Genomic DNA, 24,031 nt, shown 5'->3' with positions numbered 1-24,031 from the left:
ATATAAATATAAATATAAATATATAGAAATAGAAATAGAAATAGAAATAGAAATAGAAATATACATAAAATATACATATAAATATACATATACATATAAATAAAAACACTACTACTACTACTACTACTACTAATCCCACTTCCAGATGCCTTGAGAGGCTCCGTGGAACAGCAGCTAGACAGAGTTAAAGAATAAAGTAGGGATTTATTAAAAGTCCTCAAAGGACACACCTTGGGCAGCACAAGAGCCCGGCCGTGGCTCCAGGGAGGCGCGGAGGTGTATCGGAGCTGTAGCAGCACCTCCTCGGGAGTTACACCAGGTTGGGAAGGTTACAACTGCACGGGGCAGTGGCTGCTCCCCCAGGGGGGTGCTTGACACCTCTTGGAGCCCAGCCCGAGGTGATTCCCGAGGGGGAAGGAGCACAGGGTGGGGAGGTGAATGTGGGAATCCAGGCAGGAGGGGGGAAGTCGTAGTGCCTTATTATTATTTATTTGTTTATTTATTATTTATTTATTTTTTATTTTTATTTTTATTTTTATTTTTATTTTTATTTTTATTTTTATTTTTATTTTTATTTTTATTACTATATTTTAGCTTTCCTGTTTTCCAGATTCTGTACTGCACGGGTGTATAACTCTGAACTTCATACCGAGTGTCCCCAAGTTCTCCTCACAGCTCAGTCACAATCCTTTTCCAGCCCCGGAGCCAAGGACAGCGCTGCAGCCTCCGCCCCAAAAAGTGCAAACAGCAGGGGATGGAGGGGAGCAACCTGGGAGGGTGGGACTGCATCCCTGGAGCTGGGATTGGACACGGAACCCCAGTATGGGAATGGACCAGAACCTTTATAAAAGTCTGGGAACTCCTGACACACTGTCCGTCTTGGGTGCAGCCACGGCCGGGCTCTTGTGCTGCCCAAGGTGCATCCTTTGTGGGCTTTTAATAAATCATTACTTCATTCTTTAACTCTGTCTAGCTGCTGTTCCACGGAGCCTCTCAGTGCATCAGTCACTGGTGGTTTTTAATAAAAATAACAACAACAACAACAACAATAACATTAATATATTAATATTTAACAAGTTAAATAATTTATTCAGAATATTTAATAATGTATAATTTAAATAATGTATAATTTAATAATTATAACAATGTTAATGATAATATTATAATTATTAATAATAGCAATAATAGTAATGCTAATACTACTAATAACAACACCCCCCCTCTCCATCTCCAAGTCACCTCCCTCCATCCCAGAGTCACCCCCTCCAGGCCCCCCTCCCTGGGCACTCCCAGACGGTCCCAGGGGGTCTGGGGCAGTCTCTGGGTGGGTTCCATGGGGGTTCCTGGGGGTGGATCCTGGAAGGTCCCCATGGGACCCTCCCTAAGACCCCCCAGGAAATTCCAGGACCCACCCTGGATCTCTCAGGACCTCTGAAACCCCTGGGACTCCCATGGTACCCCCTCCCTGGACCCCTCCGGGACATCCTGGGATGCCTTAGGACCTTCCAGGACCCTCCCCGGCAGCCCAGGGACGTTGAAGGATTGCTCCCAGAGACAAAAAGAAGGACAGCTCTGGCTGGCCTTGGCCTCCTGGGGGCCACCTCAGGCTGTCCCCAAGGCATTTTGAGTGACAGCCTTCCCACCCCCTGGAGAAGAGCCATCCTTCACCGACAGGCATCCCTGGCTGAAAGTGGGAAGAGGGAGAAACAGGGGTTTGTTCCATTCAGAGAGTAGTTATAACCCCCCCTTCCATTTCTTTGTGGAAAGAGGAAAACTTTCAAACTTGACTGCTTTCAGACTCGACTTTTCATCATGTTCATCAGAACATGAACTGATTGGTGCTGCGGGATTGGTCCCGTGACAGTTTCACTCTCATAAACATGCAACCAGTGCCCGGGGTAATGCCAACCCCCCAGAGGATCTTGGAGCACTGCAAAACCGCAAATCATTTGGATTTTTCTCTCTCCAACACCCTTCCAAGCTGTCCTATTGCCACGTCTGGGGTCACCATTTGTTACCGTGGGACTTCTGGGCAGTCAGGACTTGGTGAAGGGAAGGAGAGATCTTGACTCCATTTCAGAAGGCTGGTTTATTATATTATGATATATATTACATTAAAAAAGACCACACTATAACTATACTACAAAGAACGGAGAGAAAGATTCATCAGAAGGCGAGACAGGAATAGAAAGGAGTGAATAACAAAGTTCTGTGACTCCCAGAGAGTCCAAGAGCTGCTGCCTCCTGGATTGGCCACCAAGAGAAACATCCCACACTGACCAATGGAGGAAGCACCTGCTGCAGTCCACAGCAGCAGATCACAAATTGTTTACACTTGAAGCTGAGGCCCTTCAGCTTCTCAGGAGAAGAAAATCCTAGCAGAGGGATTTTCATAAAATATCACAACTGTCGGAACTCAGAATGTCCCACAGACATTCTCGGGCGTTCCAGACCCAGGTCAAAAGCATCTGAGACCCTGGCATGCAGCCAGAGACCCCTGTGGCTTTGAATCTGACTCATAGAACAGTTTACCAACTTTGCAGGAAGAACAAGAAGTCACAAAAGTTTAGGTATTGTAGTAGAAGTAGTCACCAAGTGAAAGGAAGGGTTTTTGAGTGCTGTACAGGGGGGTTTAAGCCTTGTACACAGGGGTCCAGGTTTTGTCCATGGGGGTCAGGAGTTCTAAGATGGAGGGACTTGGGTGTGCCCTGTCCTCTTTCTTTCTCCTTCCTAACCTCCATGTCTTTGGTGATGTTGGCACTCACAGATTGGTTTAGAGTAGAAAGTCACCATTCAATATAGATGATTTGCATTGGGGAAAAAGCATAAACATGTAACACGGAATGTGTGATATCAAAGATGGCACCAGCCCCTGGGAGGGCAGTGTGCCTTTGTCTGAGCTGCTGAAGGGGCCACAGCGGCTCAGGAGAAGAATCTTGTAGATAACCAACAATAAACAACCTTGAGACCAGACAACAGAAGACTACTGAGTCTTTCTTTGGAGGCACGGGTTGGAGGAGAGACTTTTCCATCTTTTGGGGTCACCCCAATCTGGGGGTGAAACCCCACAACAACCACACTGTCCTTTAAAGGAGGTGTGAGAGTTTGAGCATGGGCAATGTTGGCCAGGCGATGCTTGGCCTCTCCTGGGAAGGCAGCTCCCTTCCCTGGGACAGCAGCCACTTTGGCACAGTCCCAGCATCAATCCTGGCGCCTGTGAGGAGAAGCTGAGCTACTCTGATATTTTAAAAATCCATCTGAATAGTGGCAAAACCAGTTTAAACCTGGGCCGTGTGACAGACCAAATGGAAATGGAAATGGGTTCAGGGCCAACCTGCGCCCATTTGCTCCTGTGCCACCACTGTCCCCTCACCCAAAAGGCTCCTCTCCCTCCCTGGTGTGGCTTTTCCTCTCCACCCAGATGTTCACAGCAAGATATTCCCTTCTCCCTGTGCTTTTAGCCGTGTTAAACACACCAAGCTCTTTCTTTCCTGGTGTTAGGGGAAGGTGTGTGTGAAGATTAGCAGTGATGCATCCAAAGAGACTCTTTTCAGTGCTGGAGGAACAAACAAGATTTCCTCTCACCCCCTCGAGAGCAAGATGTCACTTAGAGTGCATAAATGTGGGTTTTAAGGCTATTTTTCTTGAAGGCTGGGGTCACTGGGCTTCGCAGAGGTTTTTACAGAGGCAAAACCCAGCTCCTTTGGGGCTCTCTTGGGCAGAGGCTTTCTGTCCTGGCAAGCACGTGGGAAGGAGACCTGCTCTGTGGGACTGGTACTGGGTCACTAACAGACCTGTTTGTTCCTTTTTCTGCTAGAAGGAGCGTCTGGTGTCTGGGCACAGCTCTAAAAACCATCCCAGGAGGGCGGCGTGCTCGAGATAAAAGCACTTTCTGAGGGGTGACAGCTCGGGAGGCACGGTGACAGCAGACAAACAGCCACCACCTGTAAGGGCAGCACACTCCAAACGCCAGGAGCTGATGCTGCTGGGTCTGCTGCAAAAGAGTGTCGAGACGAAAGCGAGGGGGGTTAAGAGCAAAAGTTTAAGATGCTGCACCAGAATCTGTCCAAAAGGCTGCACAGATTTGTAAATTCCAAAGCCAGGATGTGTTCTGTAGGGATCACCCAGAAATTTGCTGCTGCTGCCATCTCCCAGGAGAGGGGCAGCTGGTCCAGCCCCCCATGGCCCGGAGCACTGCAGCTGCTCCAGGCGTTCATTTTGGGGACATGACCAGATGCTGCTGTGCTGTCTGTCGAGTTCACACCTACTGGCAACCAGGGTGTTTTGTTTGCCCTCAAAACACAGCCCCAGCTGAAGCTCTGCTGTCACTGCACGGGGAATTACTGACGTGAAAAGTTTTCCCATCCTTTTGTTGCTGCCTTTTTCTCCCTGCAACTATTCTGCAACATAACAGCTTCAAAAAGTTCCTTTGCACAACCCAAATGCCTCGGGGTGCTTGGCAGGTTTGCCCTGGATGTTTAAAAACCACTGTGCTGGTCCCAGACAATATTCTGCTAACCGTATTCATTTCATGAGGTCAAAATTAACGCCAGGGGACACAGAGACCTTTAATCTCTTCACACTCTTCTGAGCACCTGGGCGCTTTGGCTGTGGGCACTCTTCCCACGGTTAAGGTTTATGGAATAGCCTCACGAGTCAGCAGCCCCCAAACCCTTCTCCTGCCAATGAACTGCTTTGGGGTCCTGGTGGTGGAAGTGGCTGTCAGCCACGGGCGTGGGCAGCGAGGGCTCCCACACGATCCAGCCTGTGAAAAATCCGTATTTTATGACTGGCTTTTGGCAAATATTAAAATGAATATTGTATGTGTTATGTTAGAAAGTTGTGCTGTATTAATTTTCTCAAGTAGAGTGTTCAATATAGTTTTAGGTTATAACATAATGCTAAAATAGAAACTATGCTATGTAAAATACTTTTTTTAAAGAGAGAACTCACACCAGACAGCAGCCCCAGGACACCCAAATCTTTCAGAGAAAGAGAATTTATTGCTGTCTTATCGAGTTCTTCCCGCCTCGCTCAGCCCTGCAGACGCCGTCAGGATTCAGAGGAAGCTGACACTGCCCAGACAGAATCCTTGGTTTGAATGGAATTGATGCATCATGGATGAGGTGTATGAATATGCAACAGGCTGTTGCTTGTAAGGGTTAATCCTCTGTTAACGTGGGTCCTTTTTCGGGCTTATTTTGCCCAGAAAGAGGTACCTGGACTGTCCGTAACTCTTTGTTCTTATTGCCTCGTATTGTCCTAAATCCTAATTGTCCAAATTATTATTGCTCTAATTATATTGCTGTTTTATAACCATTTTATTATCATTAAATTTTTTAGAATTTTAAAAACAAGTGATTGGCATTTTTCACGCACCCAGAACAGAATAGATTTTGATCCATGGATGAGCAGAAGGAACAGACTGGATAATGCTGTAATATATAAGATATGCTGTAAATAATAATATAAGTTCCTGCCTTATATATTGCACAGAACAAAAACTCTCCTCTAAAGACACCACAAAATGGTTTGGGTTAGAATGGTCCTTAAGGATTGTCTTGTCCCCGCTGCCTGCCTTGGGCAGGGACACCTTCCACTGTCCCAGGCTGCTCCAAGCCCCATCCAGCCTGGCCTGGGACACTGCCAGGGATCCAGGGCCAGCCACAGCTTCTCTGTGTGTGAAAAATGCCAATAATTTGTTTTTAATATTTTAAAAGTTGAATAGTAATAAAATGTTTTTTTCAGAATTTCTTCCTGATATCCCACTAACCATTCCCCCTTGTCCCAAATCCCTCCCCAGCTCGCCCAGAGCCCGTTTAGGCACCGGCAGGGGCTCAAAGGTCTTGTCCCCCTGGGGACTTCTCCAGGTGCACACCCTGAGCTTTCCCAGGCCGGATCCAAAGCAGAGGGGCTCAAACCCTAGATAATTAATAACCAGGGCGGTCTTACAAACTGTTTGTAGTTGTTTGTTTGTGGTTTTTTTTTTTTTTTTTTTTTTTTTTTTTTGCATTTTAACAAAATCTCCCTCCGCCTGTAAGGTTTTACCGCCTCCGTCCAGCTGAGGGCGCTGCTCTCCCGCCGCCTCGCCTGAGGGGCGTGGCCTGCCTCACGGGGGCGTGGCCACATAGCGTTGGGGGCGTGGTCACACACCGTTGATGGATTGTCGTATCCGCGTAGTGGGCGTGGCCTCTCCACGCAGTGGGCGGGGCGTGGCCAGTGGGGCGTGGCGTGGCCAGCGGGCGTGGCGCGGCCAGCGGGGCGGGGCGTGGCCAGCGGGGCGTGGCGTGGCCAGCGGGGCGGGGCGTGGCCAGCGGGGCGGGGCGTGGCCAGCGGGGCGGGGCGTGGCCAGCGGGGCGGGGCGTGGCCAGCGGGGCGGGGCGTGGCCAGCGGGGCGGGGCGTGGCCAGCGGGGCGGGGCGTGGCCAGCGGGGCGGGGCGTGGCCAGCGGGGCGGGGCGCGGCGGGGCCGGGACCCCGCGGGGAGCGGGAGGAGGAGGAGGAGGAGGAGCGGGGAGGAAGAAAAGAAGGGAGGACGGAACGAAGGAGCGGGCGGCGGCAGGAGCGATGGTGAGCGGGGTCTGCGAGGCCGCTGTGCGCCGGGGAGCGGTGTCCCGGCGCGGCCTGTGAGGCAGCGAGGCCCGGGCCTCGTCGGGCGGGGGCGGGCTGGGGGTCCCGGACGCGCCTCAGGGGATGCCTGGCCGAGGGTTTGTGGGCAGGTCCCCTCTTTGGCCCCCACCCGAGCCCCATGCCCTTCCCCTGAGCGTAAATATATCCTTTTTTTCGCGCACTGCTTTCCTCGTTGCCCGCAATTACCTGGTTTCGGGGCAGAGAGGATTAGGAGCTGTGTTTTCGCCTGTCTCTGGTTAATGTAATTTCACTTGGGTGGGGCACAGTGATGTTTTCCTCGTGATTTTGCTGAAGGTGCCGATCTGGCTGAGAGAAATCGTGTTTGCTGATTGATCTTTGTTTTTTTTTAAGAGACGCTGTTTGCTAATTGGCTGTTGTTTTTTTAGCTGGAAGCAAACTTCGGGATTGCTTGGAATAAAGCCCGCATTGGCACGGCATGAACCTCGCAATTCCTCACACCTGGAAGGGACACTAGATTTCTTGGTTGTTTGATTGTGTTTTTTTTTCCCCCCTATCAGCAAGGGGAAATTGAAATCACAGCCGCTGAGTGATAAATGAAGCAGCATTATCTTTGTCCCACTCCTTTGTCCCGCTCGGTTATTGCATTCCCAAGCTCCCAGGAGCTGCTGCTGCTGCTGCTTTGGCGTGGGACGGCACCCAGAGCCCAGCTTGTGTTGGGGCTGCTTTCAGCTGCCAGAATTTGGCACCGGGTAAATCCTTGGCTGCTTGTCCAGGCTGGCCTGGGGCTGCTGGGGCCCTGCTGTGCAGCTCAGGCTGCTCTCACCTCAGTCCCTTCTGTGCCAGAGCTTTGCGGAGGAAATTGCTGCTTATTGCACCTGAAAGACCTGCTCAGGTCGGCTCTTTATTTACTAGATTAGGCAGTAGCTATTGCACGGGATTCCTGGCTGCTGGAAAGCTTGGGAAGTTGGCTTTGTACTCGGGGAAGGAGGAGAGACACTGACACACAACATTTTCCCTAAGCTGTGGTTTCCCTCTGGCATCCTTCCTGTGACCTTAGCAAAAGGCAGCGCGAGATTTTCTTACCTAGACAGGGTAAAATCTTTCTTTTTCACCCTACTCAGAGTTTCCCCCCTGTTCCTCCCCCGAGAAGTTGTGTCTGAGTCGCTGAGCAGGGGAGGGTTTGCTGGGGTGCTGCCTCGCTCACTTCCTGCCTGGGGTTTCTCCAGCAGCGCTTGGTGCTGTGGAGATAACCCCAATCCCAGTTTGCTGTGTGTGGTCTGCCTGGGGTGGCAGCAATCACAGCCTTGCCGTGACTCCTCAAAGTGGAGCCCCTCTCTGAGTAAGGATTTTGGGGTTCTGCTTCTCTCTTTTTCCAAATACGCGACTTTGCCAATAAAAAAAGATGTCTCGATCTGATCTTCTCCTGCCCCAGCTGCTCCCACCACAGAGAAGGACTTGGGGTGCTCTGGGTGGCAGCTGTGGGCTGAGCCCCAGCAGGGGAGGGGGGATTCTGCCCCTGTGCTCAGGTGAGAGCCCACCTGCAGAGCTGTCCCAGAGCACAGGAGGGACCTGGAGCTGCTGGAGAGGGTCTGGAGGAGGCAGCAGGGCGATGGAAGGGATGGAGCAGCTCTGCTGGGAGATTTGGGATTGTTCGGCCTGGGGAAGAGAGGCTTTGGGGTGACCAAACTGTGGCCGGGCAGTGCATGAAGGGCTGACAGGATAGGTGGGGAGAGGCTGTTTGCAACAGACAAGGGGGAATGGCTCCAGGGGACAGAGTGTTAGATTCACGTTAGATACGAGGAAGTAATTTCTGCCTGTGAGGGTGGGTAGGCTCTGGCACAGGGTGCCCAGAGCAGCTGTGGCTGCCCCTGGATCCCTGGAGGGGCTTGGAGCCACCTGGGACAGTGGAAGGTGTCCCTGCCCATGGCAGGGGGATGGAATGACATGATCTTCCAAACCAAATGGGTCTGTGATTCTGCAATTCTGTTGCTCTTATTCTTTGCATCCCAGGCAGCGAAAGACATTTCCTTTCAATTTTCCTAGCAGGCCTAGCACATGCTGGAGTCCTGCCCTTCGAGCCTGAACTGAGGTTTAGGATTCCACCAATTGGTGTAGCAGCAGGTGTCCTGGTCTGTTTGCTGTGGTGATTGTGATGCAGTTTTCTCTATTAATAAAAATGTATATTTCCTAGAAATCTGCGTGTAGAAATCCCTCAGAATCCTTTGTGTTCTCCTTCCTTTGCCTCTCTTTGCTCATCAGGATTTATCCATGCCGTATCAGGAAGGGCACGCAATAGGTATTGCAGGGGTCGAAGGGCTCTGTGTGCTGGTGTTGATAAGATAATTTTTGAGGATTCTGCCCTCTGGTTGGGCTTGCCCAGGAGCAGGGCCCTTCCCGTAGAACAGCAGCATTCAGTTTGTGCTGATACTGGGGGCTTTGTCCCAGGCTTGCATAACCCTGCGGGGAGGCTGTGCCAGGGCTCCCTGCTGCCTTTGTTCATGGGTGCCTGCTCCCAGAACAATTGCCACGCTGGGCTCTGCTTCCAGACAGCTCCTGGCTTCACGTCTCAGTGCCGTGGGTACCTCTTGGTGGCACCCAGGTGCTCACTAAATATTTCTGAGAAATACCCATTTCATTCTCTGGGAGGTGTGCAGGGATCTGAGGCGTGGAGGAATGGAATATGTCCAGGTGAGCCCCAGCACGCAGGGAGCTGGGCACTTCTTTTACCCTAATTATCCTGGGTGGCAGCAGAGGATGTTTCCTTGCACATTCTTGGAGCTGGTGACCCACAGGGATCCCTGGTGAGCTCACCTTAGGGTGGATCCTGTCTCTTGTGAGGTCTGTGCTGCCTGGAGTGTGTCTAGATGTGTGCAAAAACTTCTGTAAATTGCTTTGCCTAAGGGAGCAAAGTGAACGAGACACCTCGTGTGTATTTTGGGTTAAATGAAACTTGAACTTCATTTTTGGAGTCTTTTGGGCTCCTGTAAAATTGTCGGTTTTTTTGAGCCTCTAATCAGCCTTTTGCCATTTTGTTTTGCTAGTTTTACATTCCATCTCCGCCGTGGAAGCTAGAATGCTGCTGTACTTACTCTGCCTTGTTTGTTTTTGTGCCGAAGCTGTAATTAGCCATTGTTCAGCCACTCCTCTTGAGCTCTCAGGGCTGGTGGTACAGTATGCATACATTCATTTTGCAGACACTATACGTGGCAAACCTCCCCCTCCCTCCCCCAGCTGCTGTCATTCTAGAAAAAGAAAAAGTTTCAGTATGGCTGTGGTGGAAATAAATGCAACGCAGAGGAAACTGGTGGTATTGGGGAGCGGTGGCGAGATGAGTGTGGCCTGAATGTGTTTTTAATTTCACTCACTTCAAGTATGAACTTTTTCATACGCCCAAAAGTTCGCGATTTTTGATTTCCGGACGATCACGCATCCGGTGTCGCTCTGTCTGCCCGCATCCTTTGGTCCTGCCGGGCAGCACGCGGTCCAAACCTCGAGCTGTAATTAGGAGCTGACTAACAAATATTCCCTGCCTGCTGCTTATGCAGAGGTGTTTGTCGGGCTGGGGCTGGCAGGGAGGGCTGGAGGAGCAGAGTCATTACCGGGGTGCGAATCAAAACACTCTCCGAGGCTGGGCTGCTCTTGCTCAATCCCACCGCTGGCTCTTCCAGCAGGAATTGTTCAGGCTGCTGGCTCCGAATCCAGGCTGGACTGGGAGCCAGGCTGGTTCCTCCGGTCAGATTTGTGGCCAGCACGCGTGCAGGTAAGGAGGTGTCAGCCAAGGCAGGGCTAATTGGAGTCTTCCTTCCACTTAGGAGCGGAATAAATAAGCCAGGCTGCCGTGTCCTTGCTGGCTTGCTGTGGTTTGTTTTCAGTCAGGAAGCTTCTCCTGGGAAGAACTCGTTGTGTTGGAGCAGAGGCCTTAATTACAGTGGCAGCACCACCGGCATTCCGCCCGCTCCCGTAATCGGAGCTGACCTGACTCGGGCTCTTGGAGCCTTCTCCCTTGGCCTGGAGGTGGCCTCCCTCCCTGTGTGCCAGCCACCTCCTGCCTCAGCTCTGGGGACGCGAGGGAAGCTGCTGGCAGACACAGGCGCTCAGGTTAGGCTGTGTGGGGAGGTGGTCAGAGGGTCCCCACTTTGGGAATACATGTGGATTCAGGTGAAAGCTCAGGATGTGATATAAACTGACGGAGAGTAGGTTTAGGTTGGATATTAGGGAGAAATTCTTCCCTGAGAGGATGGAGACACAAGGTGCCCAGAGAAGCTGTGGCTGCCCCTAGATCCCTGGAAGTGTCCCAGGCCAGGCTGGGTGGGGCTTGGAGCCACCTGGGATAGTGGAAGGTGTCCCTGGAAGTGTCCCAGGCCAGGCTGGGTGGGGCTTGGAGCCACCTGGGATAGTGGAAGGTGTCCCTGGATCCCTGGAAGTGTCCCAGGCCAGGCTGGGCAGGCCTTGGAGCCACCTGGGATAGTGGAAGGTGTCCCTGGATCCCTGGAAGTGTCCCAGGCCAGGCTGGGCAGGCCTTGGAGCCACCTGGGATAGTGGAAGGTGTCCCTGGAAGTGTCCCGGACCAGGCTGGGTGGGGCTTGGTGGCACCTGGGATAGTGGAAGGTGTCCCTGGAAGTGTCCTAGGCCAGGCTGGGTGGGGCTTGGAGCCACCTGGGATAGTGGAAGGTGTCCCTGGATGTGTCCCAGGCCAGGCTGGGTGGGGCTTGGAGCCACCTGGGATAGTGAAAGGTGTCCCTGGATCCCTGGAAGTGTCCCAGGCCAGGCTGGGTGGGGCTTGGAGCCACCTGGGATAGTGGAAGGTGTCCCTGGAAGTGTCCCAGGCCAGGCTGGGTGGGGCTTGGAGCCACCTGGGGTAGTGGAAGGTGTCCCTGGCCATGGCAGGGGTTTGGAACAAGATGGTCTTTAAGGTCTTTTCTGGCCTAAGCCATTCTGTGATTCTTTGATGTTAGCACTTCCTCCCTGGACAGTCAGCCTCGTGGTATTGCATAGCATAAGCTTGCCTTCAAAAGCTCCTTTTATTCTATGGCCCCATTTGCAACCCACTTTGAATGTTCTTTTGGAGGAAGGGAGGTTCAGCTGGTAAAACCTTTCTTCCTGTTTTTCCCACAGGTAAACTCAGACAGTGTTTCAATTTCCACAGAAGGCACTTGTAATGAAAGTCTGAGGTTCTCCAGTTTATTGCCATTCTGTTTCTCCTTTTTTTTTTCTTTTTTTTTTCTTTTAAGCTTTTTTTTTTTTGCATCCTAAAACCCGCAGCCGAGGAAATGCTGTTCTGGCAGAAATGCAGAATGTGCTCTCATTAGCTCTGGCATTCCTCCCCCCTCCCTTTTCTATCATCTGGGACAGAAGAGCATTACTGCAGTTAATTTGTGCTCTTTTGTAGTGGCCTAAGTGCTATCCCTGGAACCAGCTCAGCTAGCTAATGACTTTCAGAAATAAAGTACTAAGGATGTATTCCTAATCTGTGCAGCTAAAAATTCAATATGTAAACTGCTTAGGTAGCTGAGTGCATTAATATCAGTACAAATGAGCACTGCAAGTCCTAATGATAGCAATTAGTATTTTATCTGATACCTGGGTCTGTCTTACTGCTCTGAGAATTAAAATCAAATCCTCCAGTGGAGGTTTTTTTTTTCCTCCCTGCTCTTTAGTGTGCTCATAAGTCAGGTTTTTAAACTGCTTCTGAAATAATCCTGTGGCTTGTGAAGCTTTTGTGTGGGGAAGGTTCTCTTACAGAAATAAAAGCAGCTTGTCTACTCCCTTCTGATGGGAAGGGAAACATTTATTTTTGATGCCTTCACAAATAAGCAGTTTATTGTCTTACATGAAATTCTGTCCTGTAGACAGGTTTAAAATCAGGCCAGCCTGGTGTCTTTAGCCCAGCTGGGGAAGCAGGAAGAGTTTTTTCACTCTGAGCAGCACCTCCAGGGCAGCAGGGCAAGGGGTTCTGATGGCTGGGCTACCCAGAGGCTCCTTATTCCCCCTGCCCCCTCCCTGTAAAATGAGAAAGTGGTGTGGGACTGCAATTTAGGGAACTCCAGAATGGTTCGGGTAGAAAGGGACCTTAAAGATCATCCAGTGCCAGCCACCTTCTACTGGGCCAGGTTCTGAGCCCTGTCCAACCTGGACAACTTCCAGGGAGGGATGGGACAGCCCCAGGGAAGGATTCCTTCCTGACATCCATCCCTCTGTCAGTGGGAAGCCACACACCCTTGTCCTGTCGTTCTGCTCCTGTAAAAAGCCGCTCTGTCTCTTTTTTTAAGAGCTCCCTTTTAACCCAGCGTGTTCCTGGGCGTGATAAACACATTCGAGTGCAACCTTCTCAGAGCCCTCTGGTTTCTGTGGGATTAAGTGAATAATTCAGAATGTAAAGGTCCCTCATGTCTTGCTGGATACTTTCAGGGAAAGGAGCATTTGGGAAAAACTGAGCCAGGGAGCTGAGAAATTGTAATTCACTGCTAACTCATCTTCCATACCAATTTTTTAAAAACCACTGGGTTTTTAAATCCCAGTTTTTAATATCCTCCTAAATGGATCAAACTCATCCTTCAAACTCTTCTAAATATGACATGAGTGAAGAAGGAAGGTGAGAAATGGAGAGAAAACTTTACCTGGCTAAACTTGTGGATTGGTTTCAGATTGGGTTTTTTTAAAGCAAGAAAGGGGAAGAAATTCTTCAATGTCTTATGAACATAGAGGAAATCTTCTCTCATTTGTTTGAAATTTGGATTATGTCTTATGAACATAGAGAAAATCTTCTCTCATTTGTTCAAAATTTGGATATACCTTTGAGTTCCTGTTTGTCATTTCTCAGGGGTTTCAGTGACAGCAAAATGTGCAGAGAGCTGGGATCTTCTGCCCGGAGCTTCCTCCAAGACTGAGGTCAATCTCTTGCCAGATTTATTTATTTTGGCTTGGCCATTGACTGGAGTGACTTCTGTCAAGAAGGTCATGTTCCGTTTTGACTCAGGGCTTGCTGTGTCCTCCATCTTCAGGGGAAAAACAAAAATAAGGCACAGCCCACTTTTTATTTGATGCTGCAGCATTTTCTTGCCGTGAGTTGAGGGCAGCTGTTGAGGCAGCAGCCCATTAGTGGCTCCATTTCCCTCCTTTAAGTGCAGCTCCCAAACCAGAATGGTATCCCGGCATTTCCCCCTAGGCTAAGAACCAAAGTCATTGCTGCTGGTTAAACCCTCATTTCCAGGGCTTTGCCAGTGGAGGTTGTGCAAGCTCGCTGAAACTCAAGTAGCACCTCTGGTTAGCTGGAAGAGGTGGCTCTTGTGGAATTCTGGGGTTAAATCTGTGGTGAGCGGCTTGGAGTTCGCGGCATTCATTAGCTGGGACATTGCCTAATTGCAGCGGTTTGTGTGGCCGCCTTGTTTTGGAGGCTGAAGCGGCTCTGCTGTATTTTTAAATTGCCCTTTGCCAAGGGAATAGCTGCTAATTTGCCTTCTCAGAGCTCGGTGCTGCCCGCTTTTGCCCAGTTCAGTCCCTGTCCCTTCAGCCTGCGCTGGGACAGGGGTGAAAACCCTCCTCTGTTAAGGGTAAATGCTGGAATTGATGCATTAATTCTGCTGGAATTCGTGTTTGGGTTGCTTAAATACTTTCCAACTCTGCCACGTTATGTGCATTTTACTGCTTTTCCAATGCAGTGAGTATTTATTAGTGTTGCTTTTTGGTAAGGAAACCCGCCTTCCTCCTTTGGTAATTAGGAAAAACTTGGCTTTTTAAAAATACAGTTAGTAGCCTCTCCAGTTGTATTGGAATGACACATTACCCCCTAAAAAAAAAGTTAATTAAATGATGCTTCTGTTGTTGGCTTGACCCAGAAGTGAGACCTGTGAAGAGTCCTGAGAAGGGGAAATTTTAATTTAGTGGTTTTTAATTTAGTGGTTTGTTGAAAAAACGGCTCTATTCCCACCCAAAATCCAGCAGCACAGGAATCAAGGATTAAGTCCTTCCAAAGTTTAGTTACAAATGTTTTGAAAAGCCCCACACGCTTTCCCTGTTGCTTGGAGGGTGAAGCTCTGAAGTGCTGGAGATCTCCCCAGTTAAACTGGGCTGGTCAAAAGGGAAGAGGGATTTGGGAGAGGGCTCTGTTCTTGCTTAATCTTCTTATCTCCAGAAACCCTTTCCCAGAGAATGGGATGGAAGGCCCCTGTTCAGGGGGAGATGTCCTTTCTCTCCTGTGCACATCCAGTTGTTCTGACGCTCTTGAATAGCTGGTTTGAAGCTATTGATTAGGAACTTGGGCTGTGTCCCGACAGTAATTCCTGCTTTGACATTGTAATTGTGCTTGCATCACCGTTTTCTGGGGGTTATTTTGGCAGCAGCAGTGTTTTCCTCTCCCATCCCCCCTTGGTGTGTGACATGCTAATTAGATCTTTAAATTAGTGCTTCCATCTTCGTTGAAAGTCCAGCCCGAGGTACCTAATAGACCTGTTTTGGTGGTGCCTTCACTCACCACCTGAGAATTCCTTGGGGAAAAAATGAGCACAATTCCTTCTTTTGGGCAGTGGTAAGATCTGGTGGTGGTTCTTGGGGCTGTGCAGAGAACCTTACGTTACTCATCTGCTCTTGGTGCTTCTCTCTCAAGTATTTGAAGTCTCTGAAGGTGTGTGTGTTTATCTGTGACTCCTGAGTGGAAGGGAATAAAAACTGTCTCCTACCTCTCCTTTTTATGTCACAGATCCTTCAGTGAGGTCCACAGCTCACAAACAGCCTTAGCCAGCTCAGATACCAAAATCCTCTGATTCCTCACAGAATGGACACTTGCTTCTTCCTCTTCATCTCAAATCTCACATGAGCAGGCTGCTTGACATTATCTGTTCTCTAAATTTGTGCCACAACCGGTGATCCAAAATACAGCTTCCAAAAAAATGAAACCCTCACTAACAAAATTTCAGTTTTCAGAAATGAACAGCTAAAAGCATGCTTGCTTAAAATTATTTCTGGAAAGAACTAAACCGTGTATCTAGGATCCAAAGCAATGATTTAGAAAGCTTAGATCATCTACCACTCCAAAAAAAAGGCTGGAATAATTTGATTTCTTTCAAAGGCAAATAGACTATTTCCTTAGTTGAAGAAAAAGGGAGAAGATGCCCATTTTAGTTGAAATGTATCTCTAGGACACACACTTCTTGAACTCTTAACTATTTTTTGGTAGGAATTAAGGAAAGCATGGGGTCTGCACGCCAGAAAGCCCCTTTTTTAATCAACAGCTGGATTTGTGATGCCCTACTTGTTTTCACTTGTGTTTTCCTCAACTTTGCACAGGATGCCATTACTCCCTACAAGGAGATCCTCCAGATGTACTGGGAGAAGGTGACAGGCTTTGTGAACGCCCGCTGTGAGGGACTGGAGCCCTGGCAGCTCATTGGGCTGACTTTTTCTTCCACACTTGCAAGCGTGTGGCTGCATGGCTTCCTGTGCCAGCCTGAGAGTAAGTATTGGACATTTGGGAGGGGGTTTTCTTACCTTTGCAGGGAGGGGAGCTGGCCCTGAGCTGTTCCTGGGCAGTGGAAGGAAAAAGGGTGGAACCAGGCCAATCTCTTGTTAAAACAAACTTTCTGCTGCCGCCTAATATTTACCAAATTCTTCTGAATTAAGGTCAAGGCCTGTGTGGTAAATGAAGCTCCCCCGTTCTGTCAGAGGGTGCACGGAATGTGCTTCTGTCTCCTTCCCTTCCCCTTCCCTCCCTTTTTCCTTTGGCTGAGCCATGTGCTTGTCACAACACTCTCTTCTTGCCCAAACCCTGGGGAGATTTATGGAGGGCTGGGTTCCTGTGAACTTAGTCACTGCTGCACAGTGTCTGGAAAACTCCTGGTGGGTTCCCTTCCTGCTGGGGGAGGAGATGTGGTCTTGATTCCATCGTGGGGGCACATTTCATCCTCAAAATGTTCAAGATATAACTGCATGTGATAGTGTGAGGAAATTTTCTTCTTGCAGCTGTTGTTTAAAATGTATTTCCGGAGTATCTTCCTGTCTGGAGTGGTTTCTGCTACTGGCAGCTCTTCAGTGGAGCTGAGTTCTGCAGAACCTGCAGCTTTCTCTGGTTGTGTGATGGCCTGAGGCCACTGCCGTGCCCTCAGAGGTGCATTTCAGTCCCCACAGGCCTTGGGGGTTACTCTCTGGTGGCAGCTTGTTAAAAACAGTCAAGTTTTTAACTTGATGTCTCCTTCTGTGTCTGTTTCTGAAGCAGCCCTTTCTCTTTCTGGAGCAGCTGAACAGTGGGAATGTCTGTAAGGAGCAAATTGCTGTGAAACTTCTGTTCAGGACAGAACAGAACTGTCAGGACTATCTTCCTAGCTAGTATTTGTGCTGTTGCACAATGTATTTTGTTTAAGTATGGACTAGCTCATAGAAGATCTGATTAGACTGTCAGAATTTTTCAGGAGTTTGCAGTCTTTTCTTGCTGTGAAAATTATTGATGAAACAGTGTGCACTGAGATGTGCACACAGAATAATCACACAATAATAACACACAGAGTAATAACAGAAATGTTATTACTTGTTATTAACGAGTATTGACTACAGATTGTGCCAGTTACTGTCCTTGGTAGCTTTTCAAATTGTATATATGAAGTGACATATATATGAACCGTAGATAAAATGACAAACTCTTCAAATGGTTGATTTTTAAACTTTATTTAGTTTTTTTTTTGGTTTGTCCTGTAAGTGCTGGTGTGCAGGCAGGACTGGGAAGGCATTTTTGGTGGCTGTAAAGCATCTGTGTCATCCTGATTTCATTCCTGCCTTTAGAGCGACCCGAGGAGTTTTCCAGTGCTTGTCATCAGTGGCTTCTCTCATTTGAGTCTCTGTGCCGTGGTGGAATTTCTGCTCTTCCCTCTGTCCATCCCCTTTCCCTGAGTCACCTCCCAGTGCATCAAAGGGGGCAGATCCATTGTCACAAATGTCCCTGTTCCCTCCTTTGGGCTGGGAGCCTGTTTCACACTGCTCAGTGGTTTTGTTTTTAAGTAACTATTCTGGTTTGAAGAGGCAGGAAATGATAATTCCTTACCTTTAGCAAACCCTGAAATCCCTCCTTTTCCTGTAAAATTCCACATGTGGGTGTGAATTCCCATGTAAGAAAGAAACAACTGATTCCTGTGGTCCAGATGTTTCCATGGCATGGTCCATCCATGAAAACCTTGCTCTTGGATCCACTCATCTGTCTCACCATTTCCCCTGTGTTATTTCAGCTTGGCTCAGGAATGCTGAGCCTGGATCATGAGCTGCAGCAGAAGTTTCTATTTTTTATTTTGTTGTTTCTTAGGTTCCTTTCTGCCTTTTGTCTTTCAGGTTTGACATCCCGAACTAAAAAACAGTTCTTTAAACTGCTGAGAAAAATGCCAGTTGTTGGGACTATAGTAAGTATTTGAACAAGTACTTACAGGATTATTCCAGGTCCTTTTTTGGCTCTTTGGGAGAATATACAGTTTAGTGCATCTCTGTCCATGTCACTGTGATGCTAATGACCCAGGACATACATCTGGAATGTCTTCTGCTGCCTCCTGCTTTAATGACAGATGGAATTTCTACCCAATCTTTGTCATAGTATCACTCCAATCATAAGGGGGTTCCCCCTCTTTTTAACTTTTGACCTATTTATATTAACCAAGAATGAGTGAATTCTCCAGTAAGTTTCCTTGTTTTTAGATTTTAGGAAAATGATTTTAGTTCTGGAAGAAGGTTCAGGATTGAGCTGGAATTATTCTTCTGAAGCAGTGTGGAGTGGGAGACAGCAAGTGTCACATTGACAGCAATTCCTCATTGTTGTGCAATGTGTATTTATTTTAATCAAGCAGCTGGCCACGATTAGTTCAGGGCTCAGATAACTATTAGCACAAGTCAGCAGAAGGATATCAGCACTTTGTGTAATCATTAAAATGACCCAGGGGCTGTGGTGTTTGGGAGCTGGTGTTTGGTTTTTGTTTGTTTGTTTGGTTTTTTTTGGGGGGGTTTGGTGTTTTTTTTTTGTGGGGTGTTTTTTTGGTGAGTTTGTTTGTTTGTTTGGATTTTGTTTGGGTTTTTCTTTTTTTTTTCCCCATAAAACTTGAAACCACAACTGTCAGCATGTTTCAGCAGGTTAAGGACTGGGGCTGAAGAAATGCACAGCTGGGTTTATTTCACCTCATAAACCACGGTATCACACTCGATTGCACTTCCTGCTGCTTGCTGTGCTGGTGTATTTACACCTTGATTCCAGGGGTCAGATCTCTTCCAGGCAATTTTATCCACAGAGGAATTGTGTTTGCAGGGTTCCCAGATGAAGGGAGGGATGATGCATCTGACTCCATGTTCTCAGAAGGCTAATTTATTATTTTATGATACTATATCATATTAAAGAATACTAAACTGTACTAAAGAATAGAGAAAGGATGCTTTCAGAAGGCTAAAAAGATAATAATGAAAACTCCTGACTCTTTTCAGAGTCCCAACACAGCTTGGCCCTGATTTGGTCATTAGGTCAAAACAATTCACATGAAACCAATGAAACACTCTCCAAACACATTCCACATGTGAGCACAACACAGGAGAAGCAAATGAGATGAGGATTTGTTTTCCTTTTTCTCTGAGGCTTCCCAGGAGAAAATCCCAGGCGAAGAGATTTTGATAAATATGACTGTGACACAGAGGAATTTTTTTCCTTTTGCTGTGGAGACAGAAGGAGTTCTCCAGTTTCTCCCACATCCCTCTGGAAGGGACTAAATCCCCTCCTGGCCTTTTAAGTGCCCCAGCTTTCACCTCCTAACCTCAGTTGCCCTTGATCGAGCAAATTCTTTTCTGCTTGTTTTTGCCTGCCTGTTAGAAAAGGACACTTGATACAATCCCTGCTGTGTCCAGACTTCCCTTCCCAGGGCTAACCCTGCTCCCCTGTGCAGAGCACTCCTGCTGCGCCCTCTCTGTGTCCTCTTGCTGCTCTTTGGCAGGTTGATACCCGATAACTTATCAGGTGCTCACAAGAGGCCTTGACTTTGAGGCATTCCAATGTCCAAAAGTCCATATCCCAACACCTGTGTTGCCTGGAAGGAGAATCCTTACTTTGGAGTTTGTTGTGAGAAGAAGTCTGGTGTTTCCCGAGTGCAGGGTGTGGGTGGGAAGAAGGAAATCTGTTGTGAAGGTTTCTTTATTGTGTCTCTGTTTTTGTGAGTGTCTAAGCTGTGTGTGTGGGGGTAGAGGAGGCAAAGTACCAACCAATGCATCTGAAGACCCCTACGAATTAAAAACTGTGACTCGAAAAGGTTCACTGGATAAAAATGCAGGTTTTTTTCGTTGAGTTTTATTTTCTCAAGCACTGAGGAAAGGGGTGAAAGCTCCCAGTGGAGCAGTTGCTGTCTGCTCCATCAGCACCACAGATACAGGCAGCAGGTCCTGTCCTGCACACACTCAGCAATTATTTGGAATTTGACCAGTGCTATAGTCTGATAGGCTTTTTTTTTTCTATCTTTTTAGATTCAAAAGAAGATTGATGAAGCCTTGAATGATGTCACTTCCAGTTTATCCTTCCTGAAAGATGAAAGGGAATATATCAAAGCACTGCCGGAACAAGGCATGAGCCAGCCTGAAGTGCTGCAGAAGATGAAAGAGTACAGCTCAAAAGGTGAGTCTGTGCTGCAGCAGACACCACACATGACACTTCCTCTCCTAAATGAGTCCCAGTCACTCCTGCTGATGGTTTCAGCTTAAATATTTTGTCCCCTTGCAAGTTTTTGTCTGTTTTTCTTCTGGATGTGACTGAGATTCATGAGTTCTAATGCTGTGTTCAGGTGTTTACATTGAAATTCTGTTCCTTCCACAAGGCTGATGGGGAGATGGGAGAGCTGAGGAGAGGAGAAATATGGAGGAAGTTCTCTTTTTGGATTGCATTTCTGAGCAGTTGCCTTGACGTTAGACTTGTACCAGAAATGTGAAGCCCCAGAAAATACTCACAATGCAAAAAAGCAATTTCCAAGCAGGATTGTTAGGGAATTTCCAAGACTCAGTGACCTCAGTTAAGAGAGACAATGGTTTGTGCCTTGAAAAAGCCTTTTATGGAAGAGTGATGATGATGTTCTCCTGGCTTGAGTCCACACAGGCAGTGTCTGACACTTCATCTGAGTTGCCTCTCTCATGTAAACATGTTCCTCCTCATTTGTGTCCTGTTACTCCTAATGAGCAAATTTGGGTGACTTCCTGTCCAGGGGAGAAGATACAACTGCCCTGCTCCTATCCCAGATCTGAGAAATGCCTTGAATTTTCTGCTAGAACAGTGCATCTGCTCCAAATTCAGAAACACACCATTTCATGATCCAGCATCCTGGAACAACTCCCTTCTTTTCTGCTGCTGTGTATTGCTAATGTTCTTTCTGTCTCTGTTTTCTCTTAAATTACTGTTTCCTTCCTTCAATGGGTTCTTTTTTATTTCTTAAGTTCCCCCTATTTTTGCCCCCCCCACCCCTTTGGAAGTTGCCTGGAAGTACCAGTTTAGGTGAAATTTAATTGAGGTGCCAGCACTGGGGATTTTAACACTGCAAATTTGGCTTTTCCTTCTCTTCTCAGCTTACAGTGACGGTGGGTGTTCTTTGAAAGTGGCTTTAATTTAGTGTCCAGTTGGTTGAACAGCAGTTTGGGGAGGCTGCTGGGGATTAAGTGGATTATTTATTGATATAACTGCTTGCTCCAGCTACGTGTTGGTCATGTGCTGACTCTTTAGTCATCATTTGCTTGCTGTTTGCAAAGTTCACACCCCTCCAGGGGCTCAGCTGCACACAGAGCTGTCCCTGGGCCACAAAACTCGGGGAAATCTCAAAAGCTGAGTCCTCCTCTGTGGAGCCGAGGGGATTTTCCATGTGCTTTTCCACGCTGGCTGGGAATGGCTGTGTTTGTGAGCAGTGTGCCCTTCCCTCTCTCGCAGGAGACGTGCGCTGGCAGGATGGGAAAGTCTCAGGGACCGTGTACAGTGGGGAAGAGAAGCTCACCCACCTGCTGGTGAAGGTAAGGTGCAAGCAGGCTAACTTTGCATCTTCAGGGTGACCAGAAACCCCTCAGAGCTCTTCCAGCATCCCAAAGGAAATAGGGAAGATCTAAAACTTAATCTGGGAAGGGGAATTGGTGGCAATTTGGGCACTGTGACTCCGGCCAGGTAACTGTCCCTGTGAGAACACCTCCTAGAGATAACTGGGATCTAATCAGATGAGGTGCTGTTTTGAGTGAGAATGTAATTACAGGTGAACTGGTACTGGAACAGCTTTCACTGAGCAAAGCTAAGCTCCTCTTGGTTTGAGAAGGTTTGGGAAATGCTTTTTGGTGTGGCTGTGTGGTCCAAATCTTAGACAATGGAGCACTGGCATGCTTCAGTGGTGTTCCTGTGAGGTTTGTTTACCTGCTCAGGAAATCTTCCCTTTGAGAAGGCTGCAAAATAACCTAAACAGCCTAAAGGTTTGTTTTCAAGTACATCTCCTTCCAGAGTTGTTTTGCTAGAAAGGGAAGTCTGGCCCCCTTGTTCCTGGAAACAGTTTTTGTAGCAGGCTCTGTTTGGTGGCTCCTATTGCTGTTTTCTTCCTCATGTTGACATTTTCTGTGCCACTTTTGGAGAAACAAAGCTCAGAGCAGCCTTTTCTGGAGGGGCCTCGGCTTGGATCACTTTGTGGAAACATTCCCTTTGTTTGTGCTGATTATTCACTGGTTTGTTTTGCTGTGTTTTATTTACCATCCCTGCAGTTGCTTTTTGATCTGGACTGCAGGAGGTTGGGGCTGGCCTGTTCCAGCCTTGTATCCTCTGACTCCACAGTTGTGCAACGAGCAGAAATACTGGTTTCCACAGCTGCTTTCCTTGTGGTGTGGGTGGGCATTTGTGCTTTACTGCCTGCTTCAGAGCCCCCTCTTAACAGTAAACTTGTTATCAAGTTCTGCTAAGTCTTTTTTCCCCCCTGATTTGTGTAAAGCAATTGCAGGATGTGTCTTGTGTTCTTCTTTAAAAACAGCAAAATTATTAGATCTGTCCTTACAACAAGCAATATTGCTGTGCTGTAGAATCCACTCCAGAGGTCTGGATGCCTTAGAAAAACATTTATTTTTTCTTTATTTTACTCCTCAGCTTCCCAGCGTGTGGCATTTACTTGCTAAGTCCTGTAATGTTCTTAGGGTAAAATGCAGCTAATGTGCTTCTAGAGTGCACATGGGGAGTTCTTAAAGCCTCATCTGCAAGTCTGACTTTCTCTCTTTGTTTTCTGAAGGTGTATGAAGAGTTTGCCTGGAGTAATCCTCTCCATCCAGATATATTCCCTGGTCTGAGGAAGATGGAAGCAGAAGTAGTGAGGATTGCCTGCACGCTCTTCCACGGGGGCCCCAAATCTTGTGGTGCTGTAAGTAGCCTGTCTTTGCCTCCTGGGCATTTTGGGTGTTTTTGACTTTGGTAAGTGCAAAGGCACCTTGTGCTCTCCAGGTGAGCATGAGGGTAAGCTCACTGTGGTGTATTCCATGCCAGCTGTGTGGAGGTTGCTTAATTCCTCTTCTTGTGAGAGACAATTTCACTCAGAGAAACAGTTCTCTAAACAAGACAGTTCACTTCAGCTTTTTTTTCCCCACTCTTAAGTGACACAGGCTTGATGGCAGTTGGAAAGGAGAACTGGTGTGATGCAGCCTGGCTGGGTGTCAGTGGGGAGCTGTGAACAGAGAAGTGCCACTCTGAGAAGCTCCCCTCAGTTTTACTCTCTGAGCTGGAGATCTGTGAGCCTGCCAGATCGCTGAGCTCCAGGGCAAGGCCAGCTGGCTGGCTGGCTACTCACCAACAAGCAGGCATGGATTGTCAGCTGTCCAGCTGGAAAGCTGCATTTCCAGGCTCATGTGGCCTTCCTGTGCAATCCAGTCGTACAGTCTTGATAAAATTCCCAGCAGGAGCCCAAATGTGTGTTCTTAAGCTGATGGAAGGCAGCGTTGACACAAGAGCTTACGAGCTAAACTGGCCTTGAGTGGGCTCTCCCTGTCAGCTTGTGGTAAGGAGTTGAGTGCTGGAGTAGCTTTGTAGAAGGTGGAGTTGGGATCAGACTCCCGGTGGCATTGCAGATGAGCTCGGCTGTGTGGGAGTGCAAGATGTGATTGCGTTTGAGAGGAGGAGGTGACACCCTCTGAGCTGACTTCTCTTCTCAGGACTGAATTCCTTGTACCACCTTCAGCTTGTGAAAAGCGCCAATCACTTGTTTTTAATATTTTATAAGTTTAAGAGTAATAAAATGGTTATAAAAATAGTAATGTAATTAGAGTAATAAACATTTGGACAATTAGGATTTAGGACAATATGAGACAATAACAACAAAGAGTTACGGGCGGTCTGGGTGCCTCTTTCTGGGCAAAATAAGCCCCAAAAAAGGACACCTGTTAACAGAGGATTAACCCTTACAAGCAACAGCCCCTTGCATACTCATACACCTCATCCATGATGCATCAATTCCATTC

The 24,031-nt window shown here is 48.0% G+C and overlaps 1 protein-coding gene across 2 annotated transcripts in view; it reads left to right on the top strand.

Annotated features, from left to right (window-relative positions):
- The first annotated feature begins 6,501 nt into the window (after positions 1-6,501).
- The window catches only part of SGPL1 (sphingosine-1-phosphate lyase 1), a 32,498-nt gene continuing 14,968 nt past the window's right edge, over positions 6,502-24,031 (top strand). The window contains exons 1-6 of one of the 2 annotated variants that reach the window (XM_038140786.1): positions 6,502-6,568; positions 15,872-16,037; positions 17,897-17,964; positions 20,051-20,198; positions 21,492-21,571; positions 22,813-22,941. In XM_038140786.1, the coding sequence (XP_037996714.1) occupies positions 6,566-6,568; positions 15,872-16,037; positions 17,897-17,964; positions 20,051-20,198; positions 21,492-21,571; positions 22,813-22,941 (594 nt within the window). In that variant the 5' untranslated portion in view covers positions 6,502-6,565. Of the gene's footprint in view, positions 6,569-8,644; positions 9,278-15,871; positions 16,038-17,896; positions 17,965-20,050; positions 20,199-21,491; positions 21,572-22,812; positions 22,942-24,031 lie in introns of those variants that run through there. The other variant, XM_038140785.1, reaches the window with a different exon arrangement.

This window comes from Motacilla alba, chromosome 6 (genome assembly GCF_015832195.1).
Source record: "Motacilla alba alba isolate MOTALB_02 chromosome 6, Motacilla_alba_V1.0_pri, whole genome shotgun sequence".
NCBI lineage: Eukaryota > Metazoa > Chordata > Aves > Passeriformes > Motacillidae > Motacilla > Motacilla alba.
Note: the sequence above shows the minus strand (reverse complement) of the source record. Positions and strands in the feature narration are given on the sequence as shown.